Source organism: Cherax quadricarinatus, chromosome 2 (genome assembly GCF_038502225.1).
Source record: "Cherax quadricarinatus isolate ZL_2023a chromosome 2, ASM3850222v1, whole genome shotgun sequence".
Lineage (NCBI taxonomy): Eukaryota > Metazoa > Arthropoda > Malacostraca > Decapoda > Parastacidae > Cherax > Cherax quadricarinatus.
Genome location: NC_091293.1, coordinates 51448661 through 51467614, shown reverse-complemented (window position 1 = coordinate 51467614; position 18954 = coordinate 51448661). Strand labels below are relative to the sequence as shown.

The 18954-nt window shown below is 43.5% G+C and overlaps 1 protein-coding gene across 1 annotated transcript in view; it reads right to left on the bottom strand.

Annotated features, from left to right (window-relative positions):
* Positions 1-18954, bottom strand: part of LOC128695495 (uncharacterized) — a 458740-nt gene that overhangs the window by 193474 nt on the left and 246312 nt on the right. The window contains exon 11 of the mRNA XM_053786204.2: positions 1345-1442. Within this exon, the coding sequence (XP_053642179.2) occupies positions 1345-1442 (98 nt within the window). The remainder of the gene's footprint in view (positions 1-1344; positions 1443-18954) is intronic.

Below are 18954 nucleotides of genomic sequence, written 5' to 3'. Positions count from 1 at the left end.
TGCTCCAGCCGCCGTCTGTTAATCACTGGTCAGTCTTCACATTATGTGCTATGATATTTATATGATGATGGCCTCGGTTTTCAATCTTCGTGTCCAACATTTCTCACTGGCTCGTACATACTGCACTCTGAATATCTTGGGTCTGATTCCGATTTTATTTATAATGAATTATTTTACGTCTTGTTTATGTGAAACATTAAAAGAAATTCGGATTAATTGCATTATTTTTCATAAAAAAAAAATCCTATACTGAGCACTAAGGGTCTACGAACAGCAAGGAAATCATAATCACTTTTATTTAAGGATCAAAAGGTATTTTATCACTTTTAAAATACTTCAGTTATAGAAATCACGTCTGATCATGTGAAGAGAATTGTTCTCACCATAATACTTCATCCATAATGACTGTTGATGAAATAGTTAGGAAAGTTATTTGTCTCATCAATGCCAGTGATTTTAAAGCTAAATCTTAAATCACTAGACTTCGCCTCAAAGATGCATCCTTCTCTCTCTCTCTCTCTCTCTCTCTCTCTCTCTCTCTCTCTCTCTTTTCTTTTTTTACACAGGTTTTGACAAGGTTAAGGATCCCTAGCTTTATTGAAAGCTATTTACAGGTTAAGGATTCCTAACTTTATTGGCAAGCTAAGAGCTGTTACCTACATCAACTCTCTCTCTCTCTCTCTCTCTCTCTCTCTCTCTCTCTCTCTCTCTCTCTCTCTCTCTCTCTCTCTCTCTCTCTCTCTCTCTCTCTCTCTCTCTCTCTCTCTCTCTTTTCTTTTTTTACACAGGTTTTGACAAGGTTAAGGATCCCTAGCTTTATTGAAAGCTATTTACAGGTTAAGGATTCCTAACTTTATTGGCAAGCTAAGAGCTGTTACCTACATCAACTCTCTCTCTCTCTCTCTCTCTCTCTCTCTCTCTCTCTCTCTCTCTCTCTCTCTCTCTCTCTCTCTCTCTCTCTTTCTCTCTCTCTCTCTCTCTTTCACCTCTACTTCCACGGTTCTTGTTCTCAGAACCTTGCTTGGTGCAACCTCATCTTCAGAAGCCCACCTGTATTTGTCATCTCCCAGTTACCTCTTATTGTAGTTGTGTGTGATGTGATGCTGGGGAACAAACAACTGCATGCATTTTCCATGACATCTTTGATCACTAGGACTTCAGGAGGCGCCTCTGGTGTTGTCTTCACAATAACTCATGCTATTTGTTTTCCTTCACCGGGTAAGCATTCATTATTCGGCAAACATTTTGTCTTCATCTGTAGCCTATTCTACCCCCACCTTCCCACGTTCACGAACACCAATAACAGCTCAAACACATAACCCCCACACACTCACCCTCACTTACCTCTTCAGGATTAGATTCCACCACGCAGTCCAGCGTAACCTCTTCAGTAGCCGTTACGGAGACGGTGACGTTACGTGGCTCTCGACACTCGGGTAAAACTGCGTAACATGAGGAGAAAGGAGGGAAAGTACGTTATGGGATGTGACTGCAGAAGGGGTGAGTCGGTAGGAATGACGGAAGTAGAGGAGGGATGTGATGTAGAAAGGACAGTAGAACGGGAGAAAAGTGTGCAGTAGGAGTGATGGTAGAAGAGAAAGAGATAAAGTGTGACTGAAGGATGTAGAACATATTGGCGAGTATTATTCGATCATGTCAGTTTGAGTGTCGGATCGTAGCACTTTTAAGTTTATAGAAAAACTTATCTTTGCTTTCCATTACTCTTTCACACACAGTAGAGCTACAAGTTGAGGGGGAAGCAGGAAGGCCAGGACGAATGAAGCCAAACTACAGGAAAGGGGACTACACGGGAATGAGGAACTTCCTGAAAGGCGTTCAATGGGACAGAGAACTGGCAGGAAAACCAGTTAATGAGATGATGGAATATGTAGCAACAAAATGCAAGGAGGCTGAGGAGAGGTTTGTACCCAAGGGTAACAGGAATAATGAAAAAGCCAGGATGAGCCCATGGTTCACCCAAAGGTGCAGGGAGGCAAAAACCAAGTGTGCTACGGAATGGAAGAAATATAGAAGGCAAAGGACCCAGGAGAATAAGGAGAGCAGTCGTAGAGCCAGAAACGAATATGCACAGATAAGAAGGGAGGCCCAACGACAATATGAAAACGACATAGCAGCGAAAGCCAAATCTGACCCGAAGCTGTTATACAGCCACATCAGAAGGAAAGCAACAGTCAAGGACCAGGTAATCAGGCTAAGGAAGGAAGGAGGAGAGACAACAAGAAATGACCGTGAAGTATGTGAGGAACTCAACAAGAGATTCAAAGAAGTGTTCACAGAGGAGACAGAAGGGGCTCCAGAAAGACGTAGAGTTGGGGCACATCACCAATTGCTGGACACAGTACACACAACCGAGAAAGAAGTGAAGAGGCTTCTGAGTGAGCTAGATACCTCAAAGGCAATGGGGCCGGATAATATCTCTCCGTGGGTCCTGAGAGAGGTAGCAAAGGCGCTATGTGTACCCCTAACAACAATATTCAATACATCTATCGAAACAGGGAGATTGCCTGAGGCATGGAAGACAGCAAATGTAGTCCCAATCCTTATAAAAGGAGACAGACATGAAGCACTAAACTACAGACCAGTGTCACTGACATGTATAGTATGCAAAGTCATGGAGAAGATTGTCGGGAGAAGAATGGTGGAATACCTAGAAAGGAATGATCTCATCAACAGCAGCCAACATGGTTTCAGGGACGGGAAATCCTGTGTCACAAACCTACTGGAGTTCTATGACATGGTGACAGCAGTAAGACAAGAGAGAGAGGGATGGGTGGATTGCATTTTCTTGGACTGCAAGCAGGCGTTTGACACAGTTCCACACAAGAGATTAGTGCAAAAACTGTAGGACCAAGCACGGATAACAGGGAAGGGGGAAGGCACTACAATGGATCAAGGAATACTTGTCAGGAAGACAGCAGCGAGTCATGGTACGTGGCGAGGTGTCAGAGTGGGCACCTGTGACCAGCGGGGTCCCACAGAGGTCAGTTCTTGGACCAGTGGTATTTCTGGTATTTGTGAACGACATGACGGAAGGAATAGACTCCGAAGTGTCCCTGTTTGCAGATGGCGTGAAGTTGATGAGAAGAATTCATTCGATCGAAGACCAGGCAGAACTGCAAAGGGATCTGGACAGGCTGCAGACCTGGTCCAGCAATTGGCTCCTGGAGTTCAACCCCACCAAGTGCAAAGTCATGAAGACTGGGGAAGGGCAAAGAAGACCGCAGACGGAGTACAGTCTAGGGGGCCGGAGACTACAAACCTCGCTCAAGGAAAAAGATCTTGGGGTGAGTATAACACCAGGCACATCTGAAGCGCACATCAACCAAATAACTGCTGCAGCATATGGGCGCCTAGCAAACCTCAGAACAGCATTCCGACATCTTAATAAGGAATCGTTCAGGATCCTGTACAACGTCTACGTTAGGCCCATATTGGAGTATGCGGCACCAGTTTGAAACCCACACCTTGCCAAGCACGTAAAGAAACTAGAGAAAGTGCAAAGGTTTGCAACAAGACTAATCCCAGAGCTAAGAGGTATGTCCTACGAGGAGAGGTTAAGGAAAATCAACCTGACGACACTGGAGGACAAGAGAGATACAGGGGACATGATAACGACATACAAAATACTGAGAGGAATTGACAAGGTGGACAGAGACAGGATGTTCCTGAGATGGGACACAGCAACAAGGGGACACAGTTGGAAGTTGAAGACACTGATGAATCACAGGGATGTTAGGAAGTATTTCTTCAGCCACAGAGTAGTCAGGAAGTGGAATAGTTTGGGAAGCGATGTAGTGGAGGCAGGATCCATACATAGTTTTAAGCAGAGGTATGATAAAGCTCACGGTTCAGGGAGAGTGACCTAGTAGCGACCAGTGAAGAGGCGGGGCCAGGAGCTTGGACTCGACCCCTGCAACCTCAACTAGGTGAGTACAACTAGGTGAGTACACACACACACATCAGTGAAGAGGCGGGGCCAGGAACAATGATTCGACCCCTGCAACCACAAATAGGTGAGTACACACATACATACATACATACATACATACACACACACACAGACACACATACATACACACACACGAAGGAGAGGTAGCGCAAAAGCATATGGACACACAAAAATACTAGCAACTAGGCACTCCAAAAAAAAAAAAAAAGAAAGATTAAGAGGGGTACATCTGAATTTTAACAATTACTGATTGACTTACGGGTATCTGTTGCGAGTAAATTAAGGATATTTGCGTAATATGTCTGGTATCTTATTTACATTAATATGATACTTTGACATTCTACAATGGTTATTATGCTGTCTTTCTCAGTAAGTGGAAAAAGTCACGAAGATTAGATATAGTCACGAAAGTAACCAAATACTTCACCTTTAGTTAGATCATCATCTGTGTCTGCCACACTGCCATAAGTACTTGTAAACAAGTCTAAGCCTGGCTACTATAACATCACTTACTCTGTTTAACTTGCAAGTTACTCTATGAACGTACTTTTCAAATTCATATTATCAATATGAATGAGATAGATCTACTCAAGCGTATAACTGAATTCCTGTGATATTCAGTGATAGTAATTGACAAGATAGAATACTTTACAGTATGGATAAAAAAAGGCCGTTTGAGATTAAAAAAAAAATAAATGCCATGTTTGGAATTTCAGTGGTGCCAAAAATTATCTTCTTGAGCCTCATGGAATAATTTGAAAGTTAGGTCAGTGGGGGCAGCTCTATACACAGTTTTCCGAAGAGATGTGACAGAGCTCACTCAGCTAGGAACAAGTGATCCTGGTCACGGCTCGTTAAGAGGCGGAATCAGGAGCTGAGAATCGAACTCCACAACTACACAAATAAAGTGATTAAAAAATGTTGTGGCAGCTGATAAAAACATTACCTTCCTTACTGAGTGTAGAATATATGAGCATACAAAATGTCCTCATACACCACACTTGCTAGTTTGCTAATATCCGGTGAACATGCAACAAGTGAAATGAATAGTGTAGATCAAGAGTGCGCGATAAATTAAGGTGATGTTTGAATCCATGAGGATAAAAAGTAAAGATGAAAAAATAAAAAAAAATATCTGGGTAATGTAATGATTGATAAAGATGATGTGTTTTATAACACTATGAGAGTAGATAAGGTTAATGAAATATCAATCAACAGATTGTAATAAAATCTCGAAAGTTATCAGTGGATAATGTGAGCCGAATGTGAGCGGCGAACCAGTTGTTAGAGAACAATGGGAAAGAAACAGTAATGGCAGCAAGACTAGTCTTCTTTCTCCTCAAGGCTGTGGTAAGAAAAAGTATTTGATTTAAATAGAGTCAAGGACCAACCTTTGTGGCTTAATTTAAACTGCAGAGTGAAGCGTGAAGTAGGATGACAGAGCCTAGAGTGAATGTTAGAAGAATGACAGGTGGGAGTCACTATAGAGAGATGGTGACAATGTACGAGGAGTTAGAGAGAAATGGTTATGGTGTAAAATGGTAATTAAATAAGCTGATGACACACATATTGGAATCGAAACTTTGAAAGGGATTTGATGATATATTTGTGAGATAACAAAAAGAAGTAGATGCGAAAAAATGGAAGAGATAAACAGAAAGGATATTAGGGCCAAAGACATTATTTTCATATTTTCTGAAAAGGAGCCTGAAGTGATAAGTATCGTCAAAGATGCGGAGTGAACATTAGAACAACGAGGCATGCAGGAGAAAGACAAATCAATGATGGCTTGGTTATGAGAGAGGAAAACAACATAGGAGAAGAGCATAAATCATTAAAATAATGACAGCCAGGGGCACTCAGATGAATTTACAAGAACGCATTATAAGAAAAATTGGCTTTGCTGCAATACAGTAGTGCTCATACTCAAAGAAACAGTGTGAGAGAGACAAGAAACAAGGGGCAAGTAGCTGAGGAGGAGGGACCGGCAAAAGATCAGAGAGGAGGGGATCAAAATACATTTAAACAAGGGAAATAATTGAACCAACATCCAGAAGGAGCTCGACACTAAGGAAAAAAACCTTATCCATCGTAAGTAATACCAACTACCATGCCTATTCCTAACCTTAAATTACTTCCAAGACTTTACTTCAAGTTAACCATACCTTCTCTCTATCTACTGATATCCTCTCTTTCACCCAACTCTTTGCCCCGTTATCCATCTTCGGCATTCATGAACCCTCACTATTTTTTCCACTACATGCTCTCACCACCGTTACTCGGCCACACATCGACTCAATACCCAGCTCAAGTTCAACCAAACCCCGTTATTCACTTCAATCCCCTAACAGTAGTCATCCACGTTCAACACCCACTACACACCTCCCTCCCCACACATTCCAACTAAAAGCTCCGCTGTATCACATTTATCTTTGCAATACCTTCGCAGCAAAGAACAGGGATGTGAAACAGCAGAGGATAACTAACTACGCGCAGAACACCCAGAACATAAAACGTAGGCAGGAAGAGCCTAGTACACAAACACTCAGGTCATCACACACAAGAGCAGTGAAATGAAGGAAAGAATAACTGAAAAATAAAAACTGAAATAAAAGCTAATAAATACACAAAACTCACATGAATAAAAAATAACAGGTTATTACCTGAAGGGAGCATCACAAGCCAAGCGAAAATATGAGGAAGAATAACATTAATGACCAGGAACCACTCGTGATTTACAGATCTAAATAATTTATTTGTTGACTTCATTGTCATATTTATACACAGTATAATCACAATTTTCTAGCAAGGATAAGTTAAGACGAAAATTAAATTATATATTTTCGTCTTTAAACACAGGAAATGCCACTCATTATCCTCTACAAAGAAGTGTATCTCTATAATCAAGTTACCGAGCTACACTAATTTACGCAAATTATATAAGGCAAATCTAGGTTCATAATTAGGATTATTAAAAATTTCATCTTTAGGCACCGGAATAACATTTACATAGACATTGTAAATACACTTTCAGAAATATAGAGCACCATTTACACACCCCAGACTTGTTGCCAGCAGTTTAGGCAATTATTTAATGATAGAGGATTGCAACTCTTCAACTTTCATGAATACACACACAAAAAAAAAAAAAAATACACGTAGCGCAACAAACATGTATTGAGACAACATTTTACTCTACAGGAAAATATATTTATATTATGACGTTAAAAATTTTCCATAGAACAAAACGATATCCCAGTGAAGTGTGATACAGGGAGGGGGAGGATATGTGCCCCAGTGAAGTGTTGTTGCGATACATGTCTTCAGGGAGGGAGGAGGATATGTATCCCAGTGAAGTGTTGTTGCGATACATGTCTTTAGGGATGGAGGAGGATATGTATCCCAGTGAAATGTTGTTGTGATGTCTTCAGGGAGGGAGGAGGATATGTATCCCAGTGAAGTGTTGTTGTGATGTCTTCAGGGAGGGAGGAGGATATGTATCCCAGTGAAATGTTGTTGTGATGTCTTCAGGGAGGGAGGAGGATATGTATCCCAGTGAAGTGTTGTTGCGATACATGTCTTCAGGGAGGGAGGAGGATATGTATCCCAGTGAAGTGTTGTTGTGATATCTTCAGGGAGGGAGGAGGATATGTATCCCAGTGAAGTGTTGTTGTGATACATGTCTTCAGGGAGGGAGGAGGATATGTATCCCAGTGAAGTGTTGTTGTGATGTCTTCAGGGACGGAGGAGGATATGTATCCCAGTGAAGTGTTGTTGTGATACATGTCTTCAGAGAGGGAGGAGGATATGTATCCCAGTGAAGTGTTGTTGTGATGTCTTCAGGGAGGGAGGAGGATATGTATCCCAGTGAAGTGTTGTTGTGATGTCTTCAGGGAGAGAGGAGGATATGTATCCCAGTGAAGTGTTGTTGTGATGTCTTCAGGGAGGGAGGAGGATATGTATCCCAGTGAAGTGTTGTTGTGATACATGGCTTCAGGGAGGGAGGAGGATATGTATCCCAGTGAAGTGTTGTTGTGATACATATCTTCAGGGAGGGAGGAGGATATGTATCCCAGTGAAGTGTTGTTGTGATACATGTCTTCAGGGAGGGAGGAGGATATGTATCCCAGTGAAGTGTTGTTGTGATACATGTCTTCAGGGAGGGAGGAGGATATGTATCCCAGTGAAGTGTTGTTGTGATACATGTCTTCAGGGAGGGAGGATGATATGTATCCCAGTGAAGTGTTGTTGTGATACATGTCTTCAGGGAGGGAGGAGGATATGTATCCCAGTGAAGTGTTGTTGTGATACATGTCTTCAGGGAGGGAGGATGATATGTATCCCAGTGAAGTGTTGTTGTGATACATGTCTTCAGGGAGGGAGGAGGATATGTATCCCAGTGAAGTGTTGTTGTGATACATGTCTTCAGGGAGGGAGGAGGATATGTATCCCAGTGAAGTGTTGTTGTGATACATGTCTTCAGGGAGGGAGGAGGATATGTATCCCAGTGAAGTGTTGTTGCGATACATGTCTTCAGGGAGGGAGGAGGGTATGTATCCCAGTGAAATGTTGTTGTGATGTCTTCAGGGAGGGAGGAGGATATGTATCCCAGTGAAGTGTTGTTGTGATACATGTCTTCAGGGAGGGAGGAGGATATGTATCCCAGTGAAGTGTTGTTGTGATGTCTTCAGGGAGGAAGGAGGACTTGTATCCCAGTGAAGTGTTGTTGTGATATCTTCAGGGAGGGAGGAGGATATGTATCCCAGTGAAGTGTTGTTGTGATACATATCTTCAGGGAGGGAGGAGGATATGTATCCCAGTGAAGTGTTGTTGTGATACATGTCTTCAGGGAGGGAGGAGGATATGTATCCCAGTGAAGTGTTGTTGTGATATCTTCAGGGAGGGAGGAGGATATGTATCCCAGTGAAGTGTTGTTGTGATACATGTCTTCAGGGAGGTAGGAGGATATGTATCCCAGTGAAGTGTTGTTGTGATATATTCAGGGAGGGAGGAGGATATGTATCCCAGTGAAGTGTTGTTGTGATACATGTCTTCAGGGAGGGAGGAGGATATGTATCCCAGTGAAGTGTTGTTGTGATGTCTTCAGTGAGGGAGGAGGATATGTATCCCAGTGAAGTGTTGTTGTGATACATGTCTTCAGGGAGGGAGATGATATGTATCCCAGTGAAGCGTTGTTGTGATACATGTCTTCAGGGAGGGAGATGATATGTATCCCAGTGAAGTGTTGTTGTGATACATGTCTTCAGGGAGGGAGATGATATGTATCCCAGTGAAGGGTTGTTGTGATACATGTCTTCAGGGAGGTAGGAGGATATGTATCCCAGTGAAGTGTTGTTGTGATACATGTCTTCAGGGAGGGAGGAGGATATGTATCCCAGTGAAGTGTTGTTGTGATACATGTCTTCAGGGAGGGAGGAGGATATGTATCCCAGTGAAGTGTTGTTGTGATACATGTCTTCAGGGAGGGAGGAGGATATGTATCCCAGTGAAGTGTTGTTGTGATACATGTCTTCAGGGAGGGAGGAGGATATGTATCCCAGTGAAGTGTTGTTGTGATACATGTCTTCAGGGAGGGAGGAGGATATGTATCCCAGTGAAGTGTTGTTGTGATACATGTCTTCAGGGAGGGAGGAGGATATGTATCCCAGTGAAGTGTTGTTGTGATACATGTCTTCAGGGAGGGAGGAGGATATGTATCCCAGTGAAGTGTTGTTGTGATACATGTCTTCAGGGAGGGAGGAGGATATGTATCCCAGTGAAGTGTTGTTGTGATACATGTCTTCAGGGAGGGAGGAGGATATGTATCCCAGTGAAGTGTTGTTGTGATACATGTCTTCAGGGAGGGAGATGATATGTATCCCAGTGAAGTGTTGTTGTGATACATGTCTTCAGGGAGGGAGAGAATATGTATCCCAGTGAAGTGTTGTTGTGATACATGTCTTCAGGGAGGGAGAGAATATGTATCCCAGTGAAGTGTTGTTGTGATACATGTCTTCAGGGAGGGAGAGGATATGTATCCCAGTGAAGTGTTGTTGTGATACATGTCTTCAGGGAGGGGGAGGATATGTATCCCAGTGAAGTGTTGTTGTGATACATGTCTTCAGGGAGGGAGGAGGATATGTATCCCAGTGAAGTGTTGTTGTGATACATGTCTTCAGGGAGGGAGGAAGATATGTATCCCAGTGAAGTGTTGTTGTGATACATGTCTTCAGGGAGGGGGAGGATATGTGCCCCAGTGAAGTGTTGTTGTGATACATGTCTTCAGGGAGGGAGGAAGATATGTATCCCAGTGAAGTGTTGTTGTGATACATGTCTTCAGGGAGGGGGAGGATATGTATCCCAGTGAAGTGTTGTTGTGATACATGTCTTCAGGGAGGGGGAGGATATGTATCCCAGTGAAGTGTTGTTGTGTTACATGTCTTCAGGGAGGGGGAGGATATGTATCCCAGTGAAGTGTTGTTGTGATACATGTCTTCAGGGAGGGGGATGATATGTATCCCAGTGAAGTGTTGTTGTGATACATGTCTTCAGGGAGGGAGATGATATGTATCCCAGTGAAGTGTTGTTGTGATACATGTCTTCAGGGAGGGAGATGATATGTATCCCAGTGAAGTGTTGTTGTGATACATGTCTTCAGGGAGGGAGATGATATGTATCCCAGTGAAGTGTTGTTGTGATACATGGCTTCAGGGAGAGGGATGATATGTACACAAACTTTTTAGACATTTTAAAAGGAAATATTTTTATCCCTTGATCTTGTTTTTTCAATGATTGTTTCCATACTTCTTTACATTAATTTCTGGCAGCAGTTAAGTTTTTCAGCCAATGGTGTCGGCAGTACGTTCTTCAAACGACACTAATGGGAGTGTTATAATTAGTCCTTATGTATGTAGAGAATAAAGCTTATATATATGCTTACCATGAATATTCTTTAAAGATTTGAATACTTTTTATTCCTTGTGAATCTGGAATATTCCAGTCAGATGAATAAATATTTATCTATTATGTTAAGGTAATTTCTTTAATTTCTTTAATAATATATAGTATTTTCTAGAATTATTAGTATTGTAACGAGTTAGTGGGAGAGTGCATTTGTCTGTATTATGTGGATGAATATGTAATATGCTCGTAACCTGGCTGGTTGTACATATAAACCGGTGCCACTGATTATTCAACATCTTAAGACATATTAGGATGTGATTCTTGTCTATGTTTGTGACTGACAGGTTTTTCACTGTGACGTTCTGTGACGTTGCTCTGGAAAAGTCCTCTGGTATATTCTCTTGCATTCTTTCAAATCTTACTTAAGTAGATGGTGTGTGTGTGTGTGTATGTGTACGTGTGTGTGTGTGTGTGTGTGTGTGTGTGTGTGTGTGTGTGTGTGTGTGTGTGTGTGTGTGTGTGTGTGTGTGTGTGTGTGTGTGTGTGTGTGTGTGTGTGTGTGTGTGTGTGTGTTTGTGTCTGTCTGTGTGTGTGTGTGTGGGCGTCTTCGTTTGCGGATGACACCCGAATTGCCATGACAGTGACCTCCATCGAAGACACCGCAAGACTCCAAGCGGACGTCAACCAAATTTTCAAATGGGCCACTCAAAACAATATGAAGTTCAATGAAGAGGAATTACGACTACTCAGATATGGAAAACTTGAGGAAATTAAAACTGTATCAGGCTATCCAACAAATTCTAACCATACAATAGAGCGAAAAATAAATGTGAAGGACCTGGGAGTGAAATGTCAGAGGATCTCGCCTTCGAAGACCACAACAATGTATCTTCCGCATCTGCTAGGAAAATGATAGGATTGATAATGATAACCTTCAAAACTAGGGACGCCAAGCCTATGATGATTCACTTCAAATCGTTTGTTCTCTCTAGCCTGGGATACCGCTGTACATTAACTGCCCCCTTCAAGGCAGGCGAAATTGCTGACCTGGAGAGTGTACAAAGAACTTTCACGGCACACATAAGTACGATAAGGCACCTAAATTACAGGGAACGGTTGAGGTCGCTTGATTTGTATTCCCTGGAACGCAGGCGAGAGAGATACATGATAATATACACTTGGAAAATCCTAGAGGGATTATTGCCAAGCTTTCACGCGAAAATCACTCCCTATGAAAGCAAAAGACTCGGCAGAAGATGCAACATTCCCCCAATGAAAAGCAGGGGCGCCACGAGTACACTGAGAGACAACACAGTAAGTGTCAAGGACCCAAGACTGTTCAACTGCCTCCTAGCATACGTAAGTGGGATTACCAACAGACCCCTGGCTGTCTTCAAGTAGGCACTGGACAGGCACCTAAAGTCAGTACCTGACCAGTTGGGCTGTGGTTCGTACGTCAGTTTGCGTGCGGCCAGCAGTAACAGCCTGGTTGATCAGACCCTGATCCACTACGAGGCCTGGTCTCTGACTAAGCCGTGGGGGCGCTGACTCCCGAAATTCTCTCCAGGTATACTCCAGGTATACCTGAGTGTGGCTCTGAGGTCTTTCTCCTGGTGAGCTGGAGTTCAGGACTGTTTTTACACCTTGTAAGCCGCCATTTTGAGACTCGGTTTCTTCAGGCTGCTGTAGTTGCCAAAGGTGTATGTGTGTATGTGGGCGTTTTATAAACCATGCAATGTACAGTTTACCTGGGAAACAATGCAGTTTACGTAGGAGTTTTCTGTAATCCTCTATTCTTTGTATTCCATGCTGGCTCGAAGGGTGGATGTTGTGGGGATCTTAATGCTGGTTCCTAGTGAAGGTGTTGTGGGGCGGTTAGTGCTGGTTCCTAGTGTGGGTGTTGTGGGGAGCTTAATGCTGGTTCCTAGTGTGGGTCTTGTGGGAAGCTTAATTCTGGTTTCTTGTGTGGGTCTTGTAGGGGAGTTTAATGCTGGTTCCTAGTGTGGGGTGTTGTGGGGATCTTAATACATCCCTTTAGGTGGTCCCTCCATGTAGAGCTGGTAAGTTATTTTACACACTTAAAACGCGGTGCCTAAGCAACATCCTTATCATGTACCTTCTTAAGTGTGTGTTTTTAAATTGTATGCCTTATAAGAACCTGATGTATATTTTTGCAAGGGTATATGATATTGATCCAATTTTCTTGTATGTCATAAGTGTTACGAAAACTCATCTCACATTGTGTTTACTCATCCTAGAGCCAAAGCTATATCTATCTATATATATACACACATGTGGGGAATTTAGGTAGTGTATGAGGGGTCACTTCCTCTTCAAGGCAACTTTAATCAGTGGGGTACTGACCTTAATTCCTCACAGTAGGCTGTGTGACTGACAGGCAGCTGCTATGGTCGTGAGAGTGCCACCTCTATACACGTTTACACACCTGAATACATTCACCAATACTCATGTGGTAGTGTTGGGGGCGGTTGATGCCTAAGATTACCTGTTGAGTCACGCAACTGCCTGGTCCAGCTAATGAGACCCTTGCCTGCGGTGATCGTATAGTGTATGAATGTATAGTTTATGAAAAATGCCTAAGGCATTTTTGTTTATGAGAAGCGTAACTACTGTCTTAAGCTAAACGACTATCTTTAACTTAGCTTAAATATGTGTAGTAGTAGTGTAGTAATTGTAGTGTATAATTGGCCTCGGAGTTACGAGGCTAATTCTTAGTAATTAAGTATATACAGAACTGACACCTCTCTAATCGTCTGGGGAATCACGAAATTCCCCACAACACACAGACACACACACACACAGACCCACACACAGACCCACACACAGACACACACACAGACACACACACAGACACACACACAGACACACACACAGACACACACACAGACACACACACAGACACACACAGACACACACACACACACACACACAGACACACACACAGACACACACACAGACACACACACAGACACACACACAGACACACACACACACACACACACACACACACACACACACACAGACACACACACAGACACACACACAGACACACACACAGACACACACAGACACACACACAGACACACACACAGACACACACACAGACACACACACAGACACACACACAGACACACACAGACACACACACAGACACACACACAGACACACCCCTAACAACAATATTCAATACATCTATCGAAACAGGGAGATTGCCTGAGGCATGGAAGACAGCAAATGTAGTCCCAATCTTTAAAAAAGGAGACAGACATGAAGCATTAAACTACAGACCAGTGTCACTGACATGTATAGTATGCAAAATCATGGAGAAGATTATCAGGAGAAGAGTGGTGGAACACCTAGAAAGGAACGATCTCATCAACAGCAGCCAGCATGGTTTCAGGGACGGGAAATCCTGTGTCACAAACCTACTGGAGTTCTATGACATGGTGACAGCAGTAAGACAAGAGAGAGAGGGGTGGGTGGATTGCATTTTCTTGGACTGCAAGAAGGCGTTTGACACAGTTCCACACAAGAGATTGGTGCAAAAACTGGAGGACCAAGCAGGGATAACAGGGAAGGCACTACAATGGATCAGGGAATACTTGTCAGGAAGACAGCAGCGAGTCATGGTACGTGGCGAGGTGTCAGAGTGGGCACCTGTGACCAGCGGGGTCCCGCAGGGGTCAGTCCTAGGACCAGTGCTGTTTCTGGTATTTGTGAACGACATGACGGAAGGAATAGACTCTGAGGTGTCCCTGTTTGCAGATGACGTGAAGTTGATGAGAAGAATACACTCGATCGAAGACCAGGCAGAACTACAAAGGGATCTGGACAGGCTGCAGATTTGGTCCAACAATTGGCTCCTGGAGTTCAATCCCACCAAGTGCAAAGTCATGAAGATTGGGGAAGGGCAAAGAAGGCCGCAGACGGAGTACAGTCTAGGGGGTCAGAGACTACAAACCTCACTCAAGGAAAAAGATCTTGGGGTGAGTATAACACCAGGCACATCTCCTGAAGCGCACTTCAACCAAATAACTGCTGCAGCATATGGGCGCCTAGCAAACCTCAGAACAGCATTCCGACATCTTAATAAGGAATCGTTCAGGACCCTGTACACCGTATACGTTAGGCCCATATTGGAGTATGCGGCACCAGTTTGGAACCCACACCTAGCCAAGCACGTAAAGAAACTAGAGAAAGTGCAAAGGTTTGCAACAAGACTAGTCCCAGAGCTAAGAGGTACGTCCTACGAGGAGAGGTTAAGGGAAATCAACCTGACGACACTGGAGGACAGGAGAGATAGGGGGGACATGATAAAGACATACAAAATACTGAGAGGAATTGACAAGGTGGACAAAGACAGGATGTTCCAGAGATTGGACACAGTAACAAGGGGACACAGTTGGAAGCTGAAGACACAGATAAATCACAGGGATGTTAGGAAGTATTTCTTCAGCCACAGAGTAGTCAGTAAGTGGAATAGTTTGGGAAGCGATGTAGTGGAGGCAGGATCCATACATAGCTTTAAGCAGAGGTATGATAAAGCTCACGGCTCAGGGAGAGTGACCTAGTAGCGATCAGTGAAGAGGCGGGGCCAGGAGCTCGGACTCGACCCCCGCAACCTCAACTAGGTGAGTACAACTAGGTGAGTACACACAGACACACACACAGACACACACACTCGTGGAGGAGTCACGCGGTTTGAGCTCGTGTTTTGGTGGTAATTTCTGACTGTACCATAAGGAATAGAGTGTGGGATATAGGCGTGTGCATGCGTAAGAGTGAATATAATCACTTTAGCCCCGAAAAAAGGAAATATAAGTGATCACAGAAAAGCAATTTAGTAAATAGTGACAGTTACTATGTGGGGGCCGTTGGAAGGAAGGTGAAAGGTTGTCAGCCCTAAATAGTGTTGCCATAACGCAGTGGGGTATTTGAAGAATAAGTGTGATTCAAGATCAGGGAGATAAGAGATATGTATAGATGTGTCAGTAAATACAGTGAGTGAGTGAAAAAAAAATAGATGAGCTACAGAATACAGTGCCTACAGGAAGATAGTGTAAAAATTACCGAGAAGCATCAAGCTTTTTCAACTACTGGGACCCAGGACGGACGACAACATTACTCCACTGCCAGCCGCACGTAATATTCACCTAGTATGAGTTGCATGGGGTCAGCACCAGTCTCTAGCTGGAAATTGGGGGTCACTCTCCTTGAGCTATCAGAATTAGTATAAGCAGCATTTACTGGCATTTAATAGAATTTATTGAGGTTTAGGAGAGTTAAGCAGTTAATGATAGATAGCCTAGTATGAGAGGTAGCCTAGCGAAGCCTAGCATACAGAATTAAACGTAATTTTAGGCACAAGACAGTACAGTGGGAACCAAGAGATTGGGTACATATGCAAAACATATGTAGTACATACGAGGGAAATAAGGACTGCTTACATTAACACACGCATACACACACACACAACACACACACACAATACACACAACACAAACACAACACACAAACACAACACACAAACACAACACACAAACACAACACACAAACACAACACACAAACACAACACACAAACACAACACACAAACACAACACACAAACACAACACACAAACACAACACACAAACACAACACACAAACACAACACACAAACACAACACACAAACACAACACACAAATATACAGGATTTCATACCTTTATGTGAATTTACGTAATTTTAGGCACACAAGACAGTACAGTGGAAACCAAGAGATAGGGTACATATGCAAAACATATGTAGTACATATGAGGGAAATAAGGACTGCTTACATAAATGCACACATACACACACATACACACACACTAGGTGAGAACAGGATCTACTGTTAGGCACTTGAATAGCTGTAGCACACACACACACACACACATACATACACACACATACAGGATTTCACACCTTTATGTGAATTGACCCTCTAACCCGTCCTTCTCTCACCGTCTCTGTCTCTTTTCCTCTATTCCTCTCTCTCTATTCTTCTCTCTCTCTCTGTTCTTCTCTCTCTCACTCTTTCTCACCCTTCCTCTCTATTCCTCTCTCTCTCTTCCTCTCTCTCCCTTTCTTTCTCTTTCTCTTTTTCTCTCTCTCTCTTCCTCTCTCTCTCTCTTCCTCTCTCTCTCTTCCTCTCTCTCCCTTTCTTTCTCTTCCTCTTTCTTTTTCTCTCTCTCCTCTCTCTCTCTTCCTCTCTCTTTTCCTCTCTCTTCCTCTTTTTCTCTCTTCCTCTCTTTCTTTCTCTCTCTTCTTTTCTCTCTTCCTCTCTCTTCCTCTCTCTTCCTCTCTCTTCCTCTCTCTCTCTCTTTCTCTCTCTTTCCTTTACTAAATAAAAAAAAAATGGTTGGGACTCGTAGGAATCAGGGATCATATGACAATGGTATTTGTAGGGAGGAATGGATGGAGGAGCAGTGGAAAAGGATGGAGCAAGAATGGGAGAGAAAATTAGGAGAGCTTTCTGAAAAAATGGAGAAAGAGCTCTCTGCGAAATGGGAAAAGGGGTTGGAGAAGGAGGCGAAGAAATGGGAGGCAAAAGTTGAAACTGCAGTAGACAGGGTAAGGGTCCTAGAGTTTGAGGTAAACAGGATGAAGCAAGTCTCAGGGACAGTGACCAGAGAAGACACAGCATATGAAGCTGAGAGGATGAACAGGAAGTAAGGAGATATGAATTAAGCTAAGGTCATATCAGCCTGCAAAGAAGGGTCAGGGAGTAAAAGGAAAGAGCAGCTGGGTGCAGATAGAGAGGGAGAAGTCGAATGCTGAGGCACAACCATGCTACCAAGAGCAACTGGAAAAATCAAGGGAGAAAATGACCATATACAGACAGGAACCAGAGTCACAGATGGAGAGGCAATGGGAGGAGGAAAGGGCAAAATCAGTGTTTATCCATGGGCTTCGGGAGAGAGAGGAAAAGACACACTGAAAGACGGCAGGAAGAAAGGAGATTGGGAAAATCATCACGGAAATAGGGGGAGAAGGCATGGACGACATTGCAAATTTTCAGAGAATAGGGGGGTACATGAAGGGGAGAAACCGACCGATCAAGCTGATTCTCAGGACAGAAACAGTGAGGAACAGGATCCTCCAAGAGAAACCAAGGTTAAAAAACTTGGAAGAGTACAAGGTGTTCCTAGACAGAGACAGAACACAAACAGAGACAGCAGCTGAGGGAGAGGAGAAAAAAGCGAAAGGAGATAGGAAAGGAAACAAGGATGGAACCAGCAGAGGTCAGTCAGAACAGAACAGAGAAGCAAGGGCAAGCACACACACAACTATCCTCAGAACCCCACAACCTATCACACCATCACAACACAAACTACAATCCATACCCACAGCTTCCACCCAATCCCAAATCATAGAATCCCACAGTATGCTACCAGGTCTCCCACCCCCACAGGCCCCCCAAACCACAGTATTAGAAAGGAAACTGAAGGTATGGTACACAAACGCTGATGGAATAACAAACAAGTGGGAGGAGTGGCACGAAACAGTCAAAGAGACATCACCGGACATCATAGCGCTCACAGAAACCAAGCTTACAGGTATGATAACAGATGCCATCTTTCCAATGGGATACCAGATCATGAGGAAAGACAGAAGGAACAGAGGGGGTGGAGGAGTGGAACTGCTGATCAAACACCGATGGAATTTTGATGAGCTGGAGAGAGGAAACAGCGGAGAAGAAAGTGATTACATAGCGGGAACGCTTCACTCTGGAGGTCCCAAGGTGGTAATTGCAGTGATGTATAACCCATCACAGAACAGCAGGAGACCAGGGCACGAGTATGATGAGAGCAATAGAGCGATGGTTGACACACTGGCTGCAGTGGCCAGAAGAGCTCATGCATGCAGGGCAAAGCTCCTGATCATGGGCGACTTTAACCACAAGGAGATCGACTGGGAGAACTTGGAGCCACATGGGGGCCAAGATACATGGAGGGCTAAGATGATGGAGGTGGTACTGGAAAACTTCATGTACCAACACGTAAGGGACACTACAAGAGAGAGGGGAGGATGAGCCAGCA